Source organism: Dermacentor andersoni, chromosome 2 (genome assembly GCF_023375885.2).
Source record: "Dermacentor andersoni chromosome 2, qqDerAnde1_hic_scaffold, whole genome shotgun sequence".
Taxonomy (NCBI): Eukaryota; Metazoa; Arthropoda; class Arachnida; order Ixodida; family Ixodidae; genus Dermacentor; species Dermacentor andersoni.
This window is the reverse complement of record NC_092815.1, coordinates 21,969,347-21,990,159: the sequence shown is the minus strand read 5'-3', so window position 1 is coordinate 21,990,159 and position 20,813 is coordinate 21,969,347. Positions and strand designations below refer to the sequence as shown.

The 20,813-nt window shown below is 45.8% G+C and overlaps 1 protein-coding gene across 3 annotated transcripts in view; it reads right to left on the bottom strand.

The window, feature by feature from the left end:
- Positions 1–20,813, bottom strand: part of Rab5 (RAS oncogene family member Rab5) — a 55,604-nt gene that overhangs the window by 10,815 nt on the left and 23,976 nt on the right. For all 3 annotated transcript variants that reach the window (XM_050189943.3, XM_050189942.3, XM_055077420.2), the window contains exon 4: positions 10,423–10,516. In XM_050189943.3, coding sequence (XP_050045900.1) covers positions 10,423–10,516 — 94 coding nt within the window. The remainder of the gene's footprint in view (positions 1–10,422; positions 10,517–20,813) is intronic.

The window sequence follows — 20,813 nt, the reverse complement described above, 5'->3', positions numbered from 1 at the left end:
AACAGCCACCGATCTTACTGTTTATCGGGTTCCTACTAAAATAGAACAAAAATGTCATCGCTACCTTCAGCTTGAGAATGAAAAAAGCAGAGTTCATCGTGAAAGCACGATAAGCAAGACTGCCAGGATAATAGCCTTGCAACAACAAAAGAACCCTGTCTGAACATTTAGCACTTGAAAATAAAGCTCTCCTTTCTTGTGTCCTAAGCCTTGTGTCCTAAGAAAATGAGAAACTGGAGATTTCTGTGGATAGACAACTGTCAAATCAAGGCTCGGAAAACAACCAAAAGCCAGATCTTTCACATCCCAACTGAATTCGATCTCTCATAGACAATCTACCTTTGCACCATGCCTGTCACCTAGGCAAATCTCAAAATTTCGTCATATCTCACAGCTAACCAGTTAAACAGTAGTCTTTCAAATCATCAGCAATCCGTCTTGCATTCGAATGCACGCAGTCTGCACAAGCACTTTCATGAGTTTTCTAATCTTTCTGCATACACCTTCCCATTTCCAGTCATCGGAGTATCTGAAACTTGGTTGAGTGACCACGATAAACACCTTTCCCGTTTTTCTTATATTGTTGCTGAATAGTCCAATCGTCTGTTCAGCAACCATGGTGGCGCAGCACCATATATTCTGATATCACACAACAAAGGAACAATCTTGCACTTAACGTAATTAATTGTGAAGATGTTTGGGTTGAACTTAAAGCTGGCTTCCTTAACATAGATAACAAAATTCTAATTGGTTGCATATATCGTTCACCCTCTTCATCAGCAATCAATTTCTGTGCTGCTCTCTAATGTAATGGGAATGCTAGCAAATGAAAACAAAAATGGAGTAATTATAGGCAACATCAACATTAATTTTGCTGGCAGTATGTCTACTAAGGCTTTACATTACTCTGATTAACAATTTTGGTGATGAATGTTTAAGATACCAACACAATGTGCTAACCACCCCATAGGTGCATTAATTGACCATGCACCATCAAATTTGGCATATCCACCAGATGCAGGTGTTCTAATGACCAACATAACTGATCACTATCTTATAATTTTAAACTTTCATTATACTCATGGTTCCAAAAAAATCATGTACCTCATGTACGGATTTATGTTAGACAAACAATCATTCCTTGAAGCCGTGTCGAATCTTGAATGGAACCCCATCTTTTCTACAAATGATCACTGTTTATGTCTATGCTTAAGTCCTGTTTCTATCATCATTCCCATCAAATTAAACGCAAAAAGAAATTCGTACCACCTCAGAATCCATGGATAACGAATAAGCTCCTAGTTTTTAATGTGCAAAAAGGATATATTTCACAAAAAAAAGCAAGCGACAACCACCGTATTTAGACGATTGTAAGTCAACTCGAATGTAAATCGATCCCCCCCTCCTATATCACGTGTGGCATGGGGAAAAAAAAGAAGAAGAGCATACCCGCGGGCGCATTTCATTATGAAAATTTATTAGTAGCTGGCATGGTCAGTGGACTACTACTCCTCATTAGTCCTGCTAGTAACAGCGCAAAATGTAGACAAGAGATGAGACAAGAAGACACCACAGCGCTTGTGGTGTCTTGTCTCGTCTCTTGTCTACATTTTGCGCTGTTACTAGCAGGATGGAAAACCAACAAGCCCAAGCTGCTATTCTAGCGAAAAACATTCCTCATTAGTGCTGCCATCGTCATTGCTGCTACGGTCCCAAAGCACCTCGCCATCCAGCGAAATTCCGTATTTGCATACGTACACAAGTCCACGCCATAGCACCCAACCACACAGCCGCCCGGAAGGCTCTTTTGACATGTCCGGTTGGCGTAAGTTCACGGTCTTCTGCCGCCAGCCACTCGTACTCACGGCGGAGCAGGTCCTTAAAAGGCGAAGATCCAGGCTTGTCTCACGACCAAGTCGCACATCACTGGCAGGGACCAATCATGCATTTTGGCGACGTACGCTGCAAGCTTGGCCTTCAGCTCCGAAAAGCGTCCCGATTTCGGCCTGCGGAAACCTCTTCACTTGCCGTCACAGGTGAAAGTTTTGCTTCGCCACCGTCGCCACACTTGCACCACCCATTAAGAAACATCAAACTTGTGCCCCTCTACATAGTTATTTGTTCCTTCAGCGTAAAGGATGGCAGCCCTCTTCAACGCCACTGTGAACGAGCGCCGAATGTTTAGTGAACTCTGAGCACTCATGACGACTGAGGAAGCACGGAAGTAGCTGTGGCCGGCAGTCAAATTGAACGCATGAAACTAAAAAGCTACAGGGAAAGAGAAAAACGCGAGCCGCGAGCACTTAACCCTTTGACGGTTTTCACCGTACATGTACGGCGGCGGTTTTCTGTCCCGCAAGGTCTTTGCCGTACGGGTACGGTTCCGACCCTCCGTTTGAAATTTCGCGCCATAATGACAATGAGCGCTCATCGGGAGGTGCTGCCACCTCTTAGCACTTAAAAGATGCGTTTGAAATTGGTGCTACCTTCTTGGGGAGATAAACAGAGCTGATTGCTAGCTTCAGCGCGTCGCTCAGACTGCGGCAACGCCCCTTTGGCGGTTTCGGTTTCGCCGCGTGATTGCAACGGAGGCGCGCAAAACGTCATTTTTTTCTTTGACGGCACTCTCTTGCACGGCGGTGGAAGTTGATTTATATCTTGATTGGCGCTGCTCTTAGCTTGCTTATCAGCGCCGTTCGCGAGGTATTCTCGCTCTCAGTGGCAACGCGGTTTCGGTTCCGCCGCGTGATCGCAACGGAGGCGCGCGAAACGTGGTTTTTCTCTTTGTCGGCACGCTCTCGCAGGGGCGGCGGAAGTTATTTCTATCTTGATTGGCACTGCTCTTAGCTTGTTCATCACCACTTGCTTATCAGCGCCGTTCGCGAGGTATTCTCGCTCTTCGCGGCACCGCGCTTACTCGAGAGGGTGCCTCAGACCTCTGCCCAAGGCAGCCGCACGCAGAGATGGCATGTGAGCTGGCATGTGAGCACCAACACAACTTCTCGCTTCAAGAGAACGGACATGCATTTTAGGTGTGCAGAGAGCGATAAGGCGCTGTGCGTAGACCCGTGTTACAAGGAGTACCACGCTCGAAAATACTATTGAACATTTTGCAGTTCTGAGTGATGCCGACACCAAAATACTGTTCCTAATTATTTTTGACTATTTATTCCCGACTTAATACATTTTGTACATTCAAGATCCGCAATAAAGTAATTTGACCACCTGGGAAAGTTTTTTTCAAAGTAATTCGACCCTCAAAGGGTTAAAGCCCCTTAAACTTCGTAAAGTAGCGACACTCTCCTCCTCTGCCTTCACTCCTCGTTTCTCCTTTCTTTCATGCTCCCTCCTCGACCGTGGCGCCGCCTACACTGCTCGAGCATAGCAATGGCACCAACATGCGCTCTTCGCCACTCCATAGTCGCTTCTCTAGCAAAAATGGTGCTGATGCATGGCGCGAGGGCCCACGTGGTGCTATTAGGCCAATAGTGTTGCGGCGTCGGCCTCGGCCAGAGCGCACGAGGAGGACGCGGCATTCTTCAAAGCGTGGCACTGCTTTACCAAGTTTAAGGGGCTTTACGAGCGGTGCATGCTCTTCCATGAACTATCGATACTCCCCGCAAGTGCCACCGTTCTAGGGGTGCCACCGCAAATGGAACAACGGCACTTCCATGACCTATCAACACCCCCCCCATGAGTGCTGTGTGCTCTGTAAAACTCAAAAATGTTGAAAAACCCTACCGAAAAGCAAACAAACGCGCGGCATAGCGGAAAGCTACGAGTGGGGCTGTAGAGCAAACAAAATTGGAACTACATTGTAGCTCCCATGATATCCCATTGGTCCATCTTTTTAGTGATGCCAGGTTTTGGTTTCGATTGTAAGTCGACCCCCCCACTTCAGATTTTCAAATTTAAAAAAAAGAGGTTGACTTACAATTGTGTAAATACGGCACTTAACAAGAACACAGCCATATTGTACAAAAAGTTTTCTAACCAGCTTTCTGCCACATTGGAAAAAAATAACATGGTACAAAAGGAAAATTTTAGAATGCGGTAAAAACGTAAAATAGAAATGGGCAATTGTGAACTCCTTAAATATGACAATCACAGAACTACAACAGAAATTGCTCATCAGTGCAATGTTTTTACAACTGCCAAAGAAATAGCTTAAGCGTTTGCTGATTTCTTCTTTAGCAGTGAACAACCGACACCTGTGCATGACAAAGCCATGCCTCACCGTCTGCCACAGTCTCTTTATTTCAAATTGCATCCCAGGAAGTTCTAAACATTATAAACAAGGTGAGAACACCAGCGTTGGGATTGATAAATTACCCCTTTCTCATATAAAATTAGTTGCACCCTTAATAACTGATATCCTTGCAGACATAATCAACATCATGTTTGAATTGAGCAGTTTCACACAGGAACTTAAACAAGGCAGGATTACCCCAATATATTTAAGATGACCACTCTAACCTCCAATAATCACCCCGACTGTAGTACCTTGTTTCAGCAAGGAAATTGAAAAACTTATTAAATAATGCTTAACTAATTACTTTACAAAATTTAACATTCTCTCACAATTCCAATATGGCTTTCGCCCAGGCTACTTGACTGAACTTGCTCTTGTTGCACTAATTGATCAACTAAAACTCACTATCGATGAGCAAAATTATGCAGCTTCTGTATTTGTGGATTTAATGAAAGCATTTGTGAAAATGCATCATTGTATCTTATTTCATAAGCTTGAATCATTAGGAATTACCGGCCCAGCACTCCTGTTACTACAAAATTGCTTAACAGACAGAATGCAGGTAGCAATTATTTCAGGCATTCATTCTAAAATTATGTTCACTAATACTGGCATACCCTAGGTTCCATATTGGGTCCACTTATATTCACTATATGTCAATAGAGAGGTTTAGTTTAGGGGACGCAAGGCGTTGGGGCCCCTAGCGCTTGGGTGCGTTTGCGTACGCAAGCAGGAACACGTTATAGGTTAGCGGCCCTAAACGCAAGCCACAGTGGACAGGTCGCATGCGCTTGCAAGCGCCATCAACGTCCGATTTTTGCTGCGTAATCATTTTTTAAAACATGAAATCAAGCATATGAAGTGAAGCACACCAAACTATTTATATTAAAAGCAGTTAGTAGAGTGGTTTAGCGTGTCCGGTATTCGGGTAAACGCAGGCTGGGGTGTTGGGGCGGAGCCATGAACAGGAGCGTCCTGTATGGTGCAGCCACCTGGTGGCGCAAAGCTCAAACAGACAAAAAACAGCTAATATTGCAGTAAAGAAGTGTATTTTACTTTGCTGTGGGTATAAATTTTTGGCAGCAACACAATTACGCCAGTGCCGAAAATTTACACCAGCAGCGAAGTAGAATATACTTGGTTACAGCAATATTAGCTGCTTTTTTCTGTTTGAGCTTTGCGCCGCCAGGTGGATGCACCATGCAGGCCGCTCCCGTTCATGCCTCCGCCCCAACGCCCCAGCCTGCGTTTATCCGAGTACCGGACACGCTAAACCTCCCCCCCCTCTCTCTCTCTCTCTCTCTCTCTCTATATTTCGCCAAGTGTCGACAGACGTCGTTATATATATATATATATATATATATATATATATATATATATATATATATATAACGACGTCTGTCGACACTTGGCGAAAGATTTATTAAGATTATCTACCCGCTAGCTACTCGCAAGTTCTCCTACACCAAGAGAGTCACGTGGGTAACGTGACCACTTAGGGGCAGTGATGTTTTCGGCCGGCCAAAGAACCCACGGACGCAAGTAGATATAGCGGTCTGCGCATGCGCAGTACCGTTGCCCCTAGTTCTTGCGTACGCAAGCCGCTTGCGTCCCCTAAACTAAAACTCTCTAATGATCTGCGTAATTGCCTTTCTTGAAAATGTATAAAACATCTGTTAAGCTCTTGGCACACAACACACTAGCCCATACAAAACTAGATTGTGTAAGTGCAATATGTGAGCCTTTCCAATTAAACCTAATTAAAACACTCGAAGCAGTCTAGAACCAAGCTGCTAGATTCATCTTGAGTGATTGTTCTTACAGCTCTAGCCTCACGGCACTAATATCACAACTTGATCTACCTGCCTTGGCTCATTGCTGCAGAAATTCTCGACTAAATCTTGATCACAAGTTCTTCCACTGTCTTTCGCTTAAAAGTGAACTGATTGTTCCCGCAAAACTCATCCAACACTCATCATGCACGCAGCACCCATCCCTCCGTCCCTCCGCATGCCCGCACCACACCAGTTCATCAATCATTTTCTACTCGTACTGCGTGTGACTGAAACCACCAACCCTGCAGAGTTCAAATCTGCCATCGAAGAAATCACACACATTGATGTTAACCTATAGGATAATTCGTGTGTACTGCTACGCATCGTTGCTGTTTTACTTATCAAGCCTTATATTCACGAACTGACTTGTATACATCTGGCCTAAATTCACCAATTTTGTTTTATCCCCTGCACCCAACCATCATGTAATGTCTCTTACAGGGCCCTTGGGGCATAATGGTGATATAAATGTAATTCCCCTAAAGTATGTATGCACCGATGTATGCGATGTCTTGTCATACATTATAAACCTTATGTTGTCAACAGGTATTTTTCCGGACAAATAAAAATTGGCTCGAGTGGTTCCAATGTATAAAGGTCGTGACATAAATAAGCTGTCTAATTACCGACCTATTTCGGTATTACCTGTTCTATCAAGAACTTTTTAAAGTGTTATTAATTCTAGGATAGCCAATTTTCTGCATAAATACAATGTCATTGCTGATTCACCGTATGGGTTTATAAATAGGTCCACAAAACAACAAGCGCTGTTAGTGTTAATATTGAATGTAAAGAATACGCTCGGCCTATTTTTAGATTTTCGCAAGGCCCTTTGATTGTGTATTCCCTTACCACTTCCCTTAGTATTCCCTTAATTCCCTTACCACATCATGGTACTCTCCTTAAGCTTTGTGACTACGGAGTTCGAGGTATTGCACTGAACCTGTTGAAAAGTTATCTGAGTAATAGGTCCCAATACGTACGAACAAATAACATCTCCTATACACAGACAATAATGCATGGTGTCCTGCAGGGATCAATACTAAGGCCTCTTTATTCATTACATATACAGTCAACGACTGAATTTTCGGACGCCCAAATTTTCGGACATGCCTGATATTTCGGACGTCTTCGTGGCACCACCACGAGCCCCATAGAATCAATGTATAAGGACATCTGAAGTTTCGGACCCTCGAACCCCCCCGCCGTTCAATTTTCCGGACTTTTTAACGCGACGGAAAGTCCTTTGGCTCCTCGCGCAGCGCCCTTGCGAAGGAAATCGACTTGCAGCCCAAGCATATCACCGCTTTGAACCACAACTAGCCGAATTTAGCCGTCACACACCGATTCATCGCTATGTTCATCGCCGCACTTCTGCCTCCGGCGGAGTTTCCGGAGTGGCACGATCTCGTTTGTTTGCGCAGGCCACGTTTTGGCTAACGTGGTGTGCGGTTGTGCTGTTGTGTCAAGTGTGCTCTGCGACACTAGGCCTAGGTGCTTCGACGCTCGTCAGCAAACTCCACTGTTCGCAACTTGAGGATTTCGCTTGCCTTCGATGGCCCCCACTCAGTCTTCGTCGTCCTCGCCGATGGCATCGAAGCGCGGAAAGCAGTACCGTCGGTTAGTAACGCGCAGAACTGACTGACGAGGAAATAGTCAGGTTGTGGGGGATTCAGAAGACTCCCATGTTGAAAATGAGGAGCCAATGCCCGCGCCACCTACAAGCGCCGAGTTGATGCGAGCACTGTTGGCTCTTTCATCGGTGTACAGTGCTGACATGACCCTTGCTCAGATCGAGGCGAGTATGATCGCACGCAACCGGAACGCCGTCCAAACAACAATCAACAAGTTCTTCAAGCCACTGCAGCAATAACACCGGCTGCACACAGAGTTTTTGAACACCTCTTTTTATAGCCACTTCACTGATGCTTTGGCAGGGTTTCAGAAGCCTGGTACTTCGCCCTTTACCTCTAGATCCGAGAAAAAAAGAAAAGTGAGTTTTTTTGCATGCATTCATTTTGTCGGACTGCCCGAATTTTCGGACGTTTTTACGTTCCCTTGAGGGTTCAAAAAATCAGTCGACTGTATTTCATATATATTCTTTTGCTAGCTGTTGTAACTGGGGGTGCGGTTTATGTGCAGCGGAAGATAAGCGGAAAGATATGGTACGCTGGTTAATCCACATATTTGAAAAATAAGCTCTATAATACTGCATTTACTCGCATAATGATCACACGTTTTCGTCAAAAAAATTGCAGCAAATTCAGGGGTGCGATCATTATGCAGCTTAAATTTTTCGTGAAAAGAAAAAAAAAACTTTTCATCCCCCATTTGCTCCGGGATGCAACAGGTCAACAAACAGGCGGCTGCTGCTGTAACAGCGCGGGACAGCAAAACAAAAATTGCGGCCGGCAGAGGAAGCCGAACGCGGCAAACTACATTTTTTTTCTCGCGAGTATATTACGTGCATTGAAACAGTTTCTTCCGTATCAGTAATGAATAATATTGTTATCTGCAAGTTTACGGCAACAACGCAGCCATGTCCACTTTGAGGGGACAGATAGGTGCGCTTAGCTGCCAGTGACATAGCGGGCAGTGACATGGCGGGCATGCTGCGAAAACTGTAGCATTTGTCTTCACTATCCTAATGCGGCACATTTCCACAAAGGGTGGACAAATATGTTAGCTGTGTTACAAGCGTCTGCGTATGAATAGTGTACACTTCTAACGTATCAATGTAAACGTGGCTACTATCGTTGATGCTCGCGATTTGTTGCGTGTCCACAAATGCAGATGAGAGGGAACGGAAGGCACCTTTTTCATTCTTGACCACAAGCATTATAAAGCCTGCAAATAATAAAGCCAAGGCAAGTTTGGTTGTAGCTTTTTTTTTTTCATGGAAGTGCGGAAAGTGATGGAAGGAATGAAATGGGGCATCGGCTTAAGAATCTGTTTGGTGCAAGCAGACCGCTTGGTATGTCTTGAGTCGTTCGTGTAGCATTCGACAACATTCGGCAGATGGTAAGCGCGATCATCATTAGCTAGACTTGGCACACGACATACCGCTGCGGCAAGTTCGGGGTGTGATCATTACGCAGGAAAGAAAAAAATCGAATTTTGGCGACAAAATTCAGGGGTGCGATCATTAAGCGAGTGCAATCATTATGCAAGTAAATATGGACTGCATACAAACAAAAACATTTTTGCAGCTTTAATGTGACCTAAACAATTATTTACTAGCTTTTTCCAAATAAGTCACGTTGAAGAAATTAAATCAATAGAATTGGACCCTGCGAGGATGCATTCCTTGAAGATTTAGGATTCAAAGGGTTAAAGGGATGCAAACATGGTGAGGCAGCCTAAACTATCTTCTAAATGTGTTTACTGCTCTTAAACCGGATAATTCACTTAAATTATCAATCTTATCCGAATGTGTACGGTCACATGCCCTCTTGGTCAATTAAAGAGACACTAATGGCAAATATTAAGTCAAGCTGAAGTGATAGATTAGTGCTTGAGAACCTCTAAGGCGTCAATATTATCACGAACAGAGCCTTAATAATCGAGAGATTGATGTATATGCAGGAGATTATTAGACTGGCCCGGAACATTCAAGTACTTGCCCAATGACGAAAGCACTCCTCAGTTAAATTCTGTCACTAGTACTCAACCACTCGTTACACAAAACATCCTTGTATTGTATTACGAGACGAAATAGAATGCTACTTGTGCTGTTCTATTTCACGTTCAGAAAAAAGTACTCATTGAAATAACCCTGACAACGACGCGGGCAGTCGAAGGGTTGCATTTTCGCTCGATTCCGAGCCACCCATGCTTTAGTGTTTAAGTAGCTATCGCATAGTGCTGCACTGGTTTTGCTGGCTTGCAAAACTTGCGCGAACTGCTAGTAGCGAAGAATTCAACTTCCATGTGATGACGCGGGATGCCCGAAAGGCCTATGCCACTTGACCAAAAAGCAGTTTCAGCGGCGAGTCCGCAGCTCTGTCTTGGCTCGGTACCGCCGTCTGTCAGGCGCCGTTTTACTCACCGACGGCAGCAAAGGGTGGTGATGGCGTATGCTAGTGTATGCAACAACACCACTCCCCAAGTTCAGTGGCAGCAGATTTGGAATGCGATAAAAGGTATTCGAACCCTTCAGTTGCAATTTCCTCGTAAACAAAGTCTTTCTTGGCACAAAACAAGCATTGAGAGGTTTCTGGAATGGTATTTAAACAGTCTGCGTGGACTTCGTATTTCCCTTAAGTGTCCCTTTAAGCATGAACAAAAGCCCTTAACATGAACCACACATCCTAATAAAAGAAAGCCAATACACACCAATGGCCAAGAAGATATCGTTGACGTTCATTGCTGTCTTGGCTGACGTCTCCATGAAAAGAAGCCCATTCTCTTCAGAGTAAGCCTGTGCCTCCTACACAAATTGAAAGAAATAAAATTTAAGGGGTATACAACAAAACCACGCGAGTACCGAACGATTCACAAATATTTATAAATAATTCGCTAAACACATTGTCCCTACACACATTGAATGAATACTTTTATGTTAAGCCATATTACTATTGTATTCCAACATGTCCTTAATTATAACATGCATGTTACAGGGGTGGAAGCAGCCTAATTAAAGATTCAACACAATCCGATTACGAGGAGCACCATAGCAGGAGCTTCCGATTATTTCTGACCACCTGGGCTTTTTAAGGTACACCTAAATTAAGTACACCGCCAGCTCTTCACTCTGCCGTCAAAATGCGGCGGCCACGGATGGGATCAAACCTGCAATCTCCAGCTCACCAGTGTAACAGCAGAGGATGTGGAAGCAGGCTAAAGCGTTATGCAGCAGCTCTAGGAAGTAGCAAAATCACTATTTTGGAGCAGAGGAACATTATTTCGCAGCAGCTTGGCAACACACTCAACATGAATCAAATACTTGCAGAATAAGACATCATATTGACACGTGTACTTATCTTTATCGGGCGACCACGTTTCGCCACCTAACAAATGTAATCGCACAGCGCGGGACGCGCCTGCATGTATCCGAAGTTTCTGGAAAGTTATCGATGCTTCTACCCGGCTGTCTGTTGTCGCCGAACGTTGTGTTATCCGATTTCATCGCGTGACGCGAATGGTGTAGAACATTGTGGAAGGCGTGCGGGTCCGAACGATTAGTCTGGAACATTCGACGACTGCTGTATAAAAGCCGACGCGCTTGCCTCGCTGATCAGATTTTCGACGATCGCCGACTGTGTTCGCCGCTTTCGTTGTGCTATAAGTGTAGCCTGTTTTGTGGGCACAGGTTCGCCCAATAAAATCTAGTTTTGCCTTTCGCAGTATTGCCACTGTGTTCTTAACGTCACCACCACGTGACAATATGAAGCCAGCAAACAAGGACAATGACAGCATAGGGGAAATTACATGTACTTATTGATGAATTAAACAAACAATAAATTAATAGAAAGTGGACAAAAAGACAACTGGCCACAAGTAGGGCACGAACCCACATCTTCGCATTAAATGTGCAATGCTCTTAAATCGAGCTACCGTGGCGCCGTTTTCTCATCCACTTTCTTCGGTATTTTTGTTTACTAGAACTAAACCTGGGAGTATTAGCCAGTGCCACACCTCACGGCCTTGACGGTAGATGTGGAATACCCTTTTTTGTCGCACGTCTCACATGATGATATGTGGTGTTTAATGGCGCAAGGGCCAGGTGTGGCCAAAGAGCGCCATGACAAGTGGTGATGTTGACGATGTATTATGGAGATGTGACTTGGCTGTAAAGTGGCCTAAAATTAGTTGCTGTAAAGTGCATTAAATCTACGTGATATAAAATTATGGCGATGACTAATGACGAATACTATGAACATTAAAATCCATCATGAAAGAATGACATAAAATTGAAAATATACGAGATGGTAAAAATAGCTGGAGCACTGTTGCCTCGCCGGAGCCCTTGAAACACAAGGGCCTAGAGGCACGTGCTATACGAAAAAGCTATCACAGCGGTATCCTCTGAAGAGAGGACCCGCTACGAACATGTGGGGCTAATAACATGCAGGACAACATCTTTCAGGAAATTTAGGACTGCGTTGGTATCAAATAGCGGTTCTGGGCCGAGTAACATTACGGGATGTAGGGGGATGTGCTGCCAGTATGCTAGGGAAAAATGTTTCCTTCTTTCAGATTCGGCTGCCCGACACTCCAGGAGGACGTGGAGGACGGTCAGCCTCTCCCCGCATCTACCGCAGGTTGGAGGATCATTTTCAGTGAGTAGAAAGTTATGCGTGCCAAATGTGTGTCCTATTCTCAGGCGACAGAATAGGACATTTGTTCGCCGTGATTTTGTTACGGGGGGCCAAGAACCTAATTGTGGCTTTATCACGTGCAGTTTGTTATTTACTTCTGCGTCCCACATACGTTGCCAGTGATTTCGCAGTTTCCTTCTTAAAAAAGGCTTGAGGTCTGTGACAGGGACCGAAGCAGCAGGATTGACTGTATACAAGGAAATTGATGTGGCCATCTGGTCTGCTAGAACGTTACCCTCGATGCCCCTATGTCCAGGCACCCAGCATATAATGACATGCTGGTTAGACACATACGCTCTACAGAGAATAGAATAGAGCTCAGTAATTACGGGGTTTCTGTGTTTACAGTGTGACTTCAAGGCTTTCACGACGCTTAGGGAGTCTGTAAATAAAATTGTTTTTTGAATATTTGATTTTCTGATATGTTTCACAGCCGACAATAGTGCGTGGGCCTCAGCCGTAAATATACTTGTTTCAGGGTGCAGTACACCGGATTCCGAGAAGGACGGACCAATGGCTGCGTAGGACACCCCGGCATGCGACTTAGAAGCGTCTGTGTAAAACTCTGTGCATGAGTACTTGTACTGGAGCTCCAAGAAATGCATTTTGATATGTGTCTCTGGCGCATGTTTAGTGACCTCTACAAAGGATGTGTCACACTCTATCAGCTGCCACTCCCAGGGCGGGTACTAGCTTAGCTGGAGGCATTAGGCGTTGTTCTAGAACTGGGACATCCATTTCCGTGCTAAGTTCTCTTGCACGCAGTGAAAAAGGAAGTCTCATAGAGGGTCTGTTATGAAAAAGTGTTTCACACGTCAAGTCGTTAGCGATTGTGAAACACGGATGTTCCTTATTAGAGCAAACCTTGAGAAAATACGTTAAGCTGATGTTTGCTCTCTGAAGATGGAGTGGCCACTCATCTGACTCTACATATAGGCTTTCAACAGGGCTTGTCCTAAATGCGCCAGTGGCCAGACGGATACCCAGATGGTGAACGGGGTCTAACATCTTAAGTGCGCTCGGTGCGGCAGAGTGATATACTACGGCACCATAATCTAACCGTGATCGAACTAGGCTCTTGTATATATTCAATAAACACTGTCTGTCGCTACCCCACGTTGTGTGGGATAGGATTTTAAGTAAGTTCATTGTTCTAAGACATTTTTCTTTAAGATGTTTTATGTGAGGTATGAAAGTGAGCCTGGAGTCAAGAATAACACCAAGGAATTTGTGTTCTTTGTTGACAGGGATTTGTTGTCCGCCCAGTTCTACACAAGGATCTGGGACCAGGCCTCTCTTTCTTGTGAAGAGAACACAAGAACTTTTGTGGGGGTTGACCTTAAATCCGTTTTCGTCTGCCCACTTGGAAACCTTGTTCAAGCCCTGCTGTACCTGTCTTTCGCATACTGTGAGATTGCAGGATTTGAAGCCTATTTGTATATCGTCTACGTATACGGAATAAAAAATGGCAGGTGGTAGTGAAGCACGTAGCGTGTTCATCTTAACGATAAAGAGAGTGCAGCTGAGCACGCCTCCCTGGGGTACACCAGTTTCCTGCGTAAAGGGACGTGACAGTGCATTGCCGACTTTTACTCGGAAGGTACGATTTGACAAATAGCTTTCAATTGTGTTCAGCATATTTCCACGGATGCCAATTTCCGACAGGTCTCGCAAGATACCGTAACGCCATGCCGTGTCATATGCCTTCTCCATATCGAGGAATATCGATAGGAAAGACTGTTTATGTATAAAGGCATCGCGGATATTTCCTTCTATGCGCACAAGATGATCGGTCGTCGACCGCCCTTCTCGGAATCCACACTGATAAGGATCGAGCATATTGTTGACATCGAGGAAATGTATTAGTCTGCGATTTATCATTTTTTCAAAAAGCTTACACAATTAGTTAGAGCTATCGGACGGTAACTTGCCGCCAAGGAGGGGTCTTTTCCGTGCTTCAGAACAGGGACTACGATCGCTTCTTTCCATGTGGATGGGAGGTATCCGGAAGCCCAAATAGTGTTGAATAGTGTAAGTAGTGTAACTTGTGTGTCAGTATGTAGGTTTCTGATCATGTCATACATGACTGTCAGGTCCCGGTGCAGTGCTTTTGCATGTGTTCAAGGCAGCTTTCAACTCGGCAATACTAAAAGGCCGGTTATACGGTTCATTCTGCCTGGATTTTCGTATGATTGGCTTACGTTCTATTTCTTTATGTTTAAGAAAGGACTGGGAATAATTGATTGAGCTCGATACACGCTCAAAGTGCTCCCCAAGTGAATCTGCCTGGTCTTGCAGAGTTTCGCCTTGTGTGTTTACCAAAGGGAGGGAGTATGTTTGTCGCCCTCTTATCCTACTAACCCTGTTCCAGACTTTCGCCTCATCTGTGTACGAGTTGATGCCCGATAAAAAGTTCTGCCAGCTTTCTCTTCTAGCCTGTCGGCGGGTTCGCCTGCCTTCGGATTTTACTTTTTTAAAGTTGATAAGATTTTCTGCAGTGGGAGAAGCGCGTAGCAAACCCCACGCTTTGTTCTGTTTTTTACGTGCGATCCTACAATAGTCGGTCCACCACGGGACGCGCCGTTTGCACGAGAGGTCATTTACTTGTGATATGCATTTAGATGCGGCATCTATTATAAAGGCTGTAAAATACTCCACAGCAGCATCAATTTCTAACGAGGAGATGTTATGCCATGAGATACCAGTAAGAGTTCGAAATTTGTCCCAATCAGCTGTCTCAATCTTCCACCGAGGTGCCTGTGGTGGATATTCGTTTTCTTGAGGTGTTCTTAGTAGTATGGGGAAGTGATCGCTTCCGTAAGGGTTCTTTGTAACTTCCCATTCAAGTTCAGGCAGAATAGAAGGAGAAACTATGCTGAGATCGATTGAAGAAAAGGTTCTGTTTGCTAGAGAGTAATATGTGGGTTCCTTCTTATTCAAAAGGCACGCACCACAAGAAAAAAGGAACTGTTCAACAAGACGACCTCGCGCATCTATACGAGAGTCGCCCCACAGGGAGCTGTGCGCATTGAAGTCGCCAAGAACAACATAGGGTTCTGGCAGTTCATCTATAAAGGACTGAAATTCATGTTTAGTTAATTTGTAATGTGGCGGTATATAAAGCGAGCAAATAGTGATGAGCTTGTTTAGCAGAACAACACGCACCGCCACTGCTTCAAGGGGCGTTCGAAGCTGTAAAGGTTGACATGCTATACTTTTATGTGTGAGAATCGCAACACCACCCGATGATGCGATGGCATCATCGCGATCTTTACGAAACATAACATACGTACGGAGAAAGTTTGCGTGTCTGGATTTTAAATGTGTTTCCTGTAAACACAGCACTTTTGGATTATGTTTGTGGATGAGTTCTTGCAAATCATCAAAGTTTGTAAGGAGACCTCTAATGTTCCATTGAATGATTTGTGTATCCATATTTAAAATAAATTGGTGCTGTGTTTACGGAAACGGACGGGATGCCTTAGATTACAGAACCCTTTCGAGGCCCTGTAATAGGGGTTTTGTTCTTTCTGGAGCGTTCGAGGGAGCCTCGCCGCTCCTTAGGCGCTTGGTGCGCCTTGAGGATGGGTGTAGTGTCCATTGCCTCTTGTGAGGCGCCGGACACGTGCTCTTGCGAGCGGGAAGATTTCAGAGGGAGTCCCGCCTTGGAGGGCAAGACCCCTGCACCCACCAGCCCGGAGGTCGATGGGGCTCCCAGAGGGATTTGGCTACGCCGGCCGTTGCCAGCGCAGGAAGGAACCTCGGAAGTTGAGGCAGCCTCGGCTGCGCCCTCCTTCGGGGTCGATGGTTCCTTCTCCTCGGTTGACGGAGCAGCGCTAGCTGCAACCGTCGCGGGGGCAGATGGCGTGACTGCCGACTCACTGCTTGTGGGTCGGACAGCCGCCGGAGGCCGTTGTGACGCTGCCCCCTGACGCGCCACTTCGGCAAAGCTTTTCTTTGGCAGGTATGCTACCCGCCTTCGTGCCTCTTTGAACGTTATATTCTCTTTTACTTTTATGGTTACAATTTCTTTTTCCTCCTTCCAGGAGGGGCACGACCGTGAGTACGCGGCGTGATCCCCATCACAGTTTACACAGTGTAGAGAGTTCTTACATTCTTCAGTTGCGTGTTCAAGGGCACTGCATTTCGCACATGTTTGGCGGCCTCGGCAGCTCTGCGAGCTGTGGCCAAAACGTTGGCATTTGAAACATCTCAAGGGATTTGGCACATACGGTCTTACACGGAGCTTGATGTACCCGGCCTCGATTGATTCGGGCAGGACACTTGAATTGAAAGTGAGAATTAGGTGCTTGGTCGCAATTTCTTTACCCTCGCGCCTTATCTTGATTCTTTTGACATTTATAACATTTTGTTCACTGAAGCCCTCCAAGAGTTCAGCCTCAGTGAGCTCCAGCAAATCATCGTCCGAGACAACGCCGCGGGTGGTATTCATCGTGCGGTGCGGGGTTACTACTACTTGGGTCTCCCCAAATGATACTAGTTTTGGCAGTTTCTCAAATTGTTTCAGATCGCGGAGCTCCAAGAGGAGGTCACCGCTAGCCATCCTCGACGCCTTATAACCAGGGCCAAAAACTTCGGTAAGGGTCTTAGATACAAGGAAGGGGAAGATTGTTCGGACTTGTTTAGCTGGTTTTTCTGTGTGGATCACATGAAAACGAGGAAAATTGTGGACTTGGCGTCCGAGAAACTGAAATACTTCTTCGGTGCGCCCTCGTTTCTGAGGGCGATCAGGTAGCTTAGGAAACGAGTTTTCCATAGGTGCAGTTGGGTTTTCGGCCGCGATGCCGACCACCCACCATGGAGCCCAACAGGGGGACGTGACAGAAGTTCCTGCGATAGAAACCCTGCCAACGTCAGCCGTACATCGCTGCTATAACCAAATACAGCATAACCAAGGCTGGCTAGCTACACAAGGTTAACCCTTGCCGCCAGGAAAAAGGAAGTAAAAAGAAGAGAGAAGGAGACAGGAAAGGTCAAAAAGTGAGAGATAAAGACGAAGATTCGAGGAGGGAGAGACAGGAAAAGGCGACTGCCGATGTCCTCCAGGTGGGTCAGCCTGGAGGTGCCGTCTATGTGAAGCCGAGGCCAAAGGGGTGTGTTGCCTCCGCCGGGGGGCCTTAAAGGTCCAGACACCCAGCATCGGATCAACCCCCAGGATCCCCTTTTCCCCAGACACGGCTAAGCCGCGCACGGCTACACGCGGGAGGGTCCAACCCTCGTGTGCTCGGGTACGTGGTGTCGCAACACACCAAACGCCTGCTTGCGCAGACGCCCCTGCGGGGACGTCTCACATGTATGTAATCTTTATAGGTGAAGGCAACTGGTTAATCTGGCAGCAATGATGCCTTCAGGTAGCATGTCTGGGTGTATTAATCAGTTGCCTTCACCCATAAAGATCACATACATGTGACACATGCAACAAAAAAGGGCGTTCCACATCCACCGTCAAGATCGTGAGGTATGGCGCTGGCTAACACGGCCAGGTTTACCGTGCTTACTCGATCCTAATGTGCTCTCGACTGTAACGCACACCTGTTTCCCGTGACCTAATAAAATAAGTCCTTTACAGTACCGCGCACCCCGTTCTTTCATACAGAAATAAAACTGATTTAGGAAAATGAATATTTATTTCCAATACATTAAAGTTACGATTAATAAAAGTTGTGGTTTCGCCAGAGAGGCGAAGCATCGATTGTGATAGCAAATTAGTAGACAGCTATACGGATAGTAGCTTTATCTGCCACGTGAAGTTTTAAACATTCGCTTACTAACTAAATTAACAAGCATGGTGTCGAGCGTGCACAAGCAAACATGAACCTGTCTCCCTTAGTGACCGCTGTTAGGATTGGGGGCTCAATCCCATCGCTCGTAACCCGTTGTCAAGATTGGAGTCCGGCATGAATTAGAAGGTAGCTGGCCCATGCCATCGTCCAACTCATCCACGCTGAGGACGTTGATGAAGGGAAGGACTGCTTCTCATCGAGAACGAGGAATATGGGTTTATTTACAGTATCTACATGCAGTTCATCCGTCTAACATGACTGCTTGAGAAAGTGCCCTGAGCAGCCGCACAACAGCGGTTTATAAACACTCGGTCCTCCATCGATCCCAAGGTGAGGGAAAACGTTCGACCAGGCACCGTAGACAAGTTGACCAGGCACCGTAGGCGAGACGACCAGGCACCGTAGGCGCATTTTATTCCCCGAGCTGACCCCCGCAGCACGCCCGCCGGCTGCCCATTGTCTTGCGTCTTGATTGGCGCATGGGAAGGGGTCTCCGTAGACGTTCCCGCGGCAACTCCCCCGCTCATAGCAGATCAGGTCTGCGGTGGCGGGTTCAGGCACAAAGCCTGCTTTGTCAAACTGCTCCAGCGACGGAGAGCCGAGGACACGCGTATTGTTGTCCAAACAAAGTCAACTTATGCCGCCGCGGCTAGAGGTTTGCGGCGGCGCTCCAGGAAAAGTTGACGCCCGCTGTCGCAACTGGCAGGCAAAACTTGCACGTCATCGGGCCGTTCTTAACACTGCGCAACCTATCAAAACGGTGGAGTGGGGAAGTGCAGTAGCAGGAGCGAGCGAATTTACTTTTGTGTGGCCTCTCACTTCAACGCGAACTATGTGACGAGAACACAGCGCAGTGCGCCTAGACTGTCTGCATCTCAGATCGCTTTCAAGATAGGGGTCGTGCAGCCGTGCTGTATGCAGCAGCTGCCAGAGTAGAATGCCTCTCCTGTTTGCGTCAGTCCCGCAAGCAAGTTTCGGGAACTCCAAACGCCCATGATGCGGCTTGGTTTCCGTCCATCTCCGCACACATGATCACTTTCCTTTTAATTGCGGCATCATGATGAACTCTGCTTGTATTTGCAGTCTGCACATCCATGCTGATAGAGGAAACGCATAAAGCAGGAAGATGGACAGTGGACTAACCTAAGCATACGTACTACAGCACCTGGAGGAAGCTACGGCAGCTATGCTCAAAGCACATGTGAGACGGCCATATTGAAATGCCAATGGCGACATGGTAACACTGATTTAGGGTCGTGCTTAATTCTAACATGCATGCAATTTTTGGACCCGTTTTATCTGAAAAAGAGTGCACGTTAGATTAGAGTAAATCTACAGTAGTTCTAGTAGATAAGTACCCCAGAAAGTAGTTGGGAAAATGGCACTGCGGTAGTTCAATTGGTAAGAGCATCGCCTGCGTAATGCAAAGACGTGGGTTCATGCTTTACCTGTGACCAGTTGTTTTTTCATCCACTTTCATTTCCATTAATTTATTTCTTTAATTCAATTAATAAGTACATGTAATTTCTCCCAAGCTGTTCTTGGTGACTGTTTGTTGGCTTCTTATGATATGACTAATAAAAATTGGGCCCTCAGTTTCTTTTCTTCTAGTGCAGGATAAGAAAGCAAGGGAAAACTTGATTCAACATTGCAGAACTCTTTCAAGCAACGTTAATAAAATAACCTTAACATGATACACTTTCAATAAGTGTTTGCAGTAGATGGGCAGGTTGAAAAAACATTGCCTCGTTTTCCACACTGTTTCCTTTTGTATAAACTCAGCCTCCTTTACCAAGAATTATATGCAAAGGGTCCAAGATAGCTTTCCTTTGCACTGCTGACTGGTCAGCACGACAACATTGGTAGTTCCATCATTGAGATTTGGTGCTGGACTGACTTCTAATGGTGAGGTCTGAATGCCCAAATTTGTGTTGGGTACATGTGAATGCAAATGTGTGCTTTCGCGCGCCAAATCTTTCAAACATGGTACAGCTGTCCTTGCAACAGCTTCTTGCACAAGGAAGCGGAGTTTATCATTGGCACAGTGAAAACTGAGCATAATGGTTTACTTAGAGTGCCGAAGAGCTGACAGTGTTTTCAATGCCTAATATCTGTGCACCATGGATCATATCCAAATGACCTAACATACAAGCGAGCACATTCTGAGCAAGAGTTGCAATATCTGGAGAACAGAGACTCATGTGCAGCTGAGAGATTTTGCAGCAATGGTGCGCAGAACAGGTAAGAGAACCATTCTGTAGCAATCAGTCATCAATAAATGGGCATTACATGCATTTCTAGCTGTTGCCTCGCACAATCATATACAAACAGACCATGCCTGATGCTCATCACTCCTATTCTACTAGAACACAGCTCTTTATGGCTCGTTCCTGCGGCGAGCATCAGCGGCGTGACCAAGCGAACGAACACAAGAGTGAAAGATGAAAGAGCGAACGCAGAGTGACATGAAAGATGCAAGCAGTGAATGGTGGAGACCAATGAGAGCGGCCCCTTGAGTGACGTGCGCGCAGGAAACTGGTTTCATGCCAACCCGCCCAACTACTCGATGTGAGAGTATCTGGTCTCGGCCGGGCTACTCGTT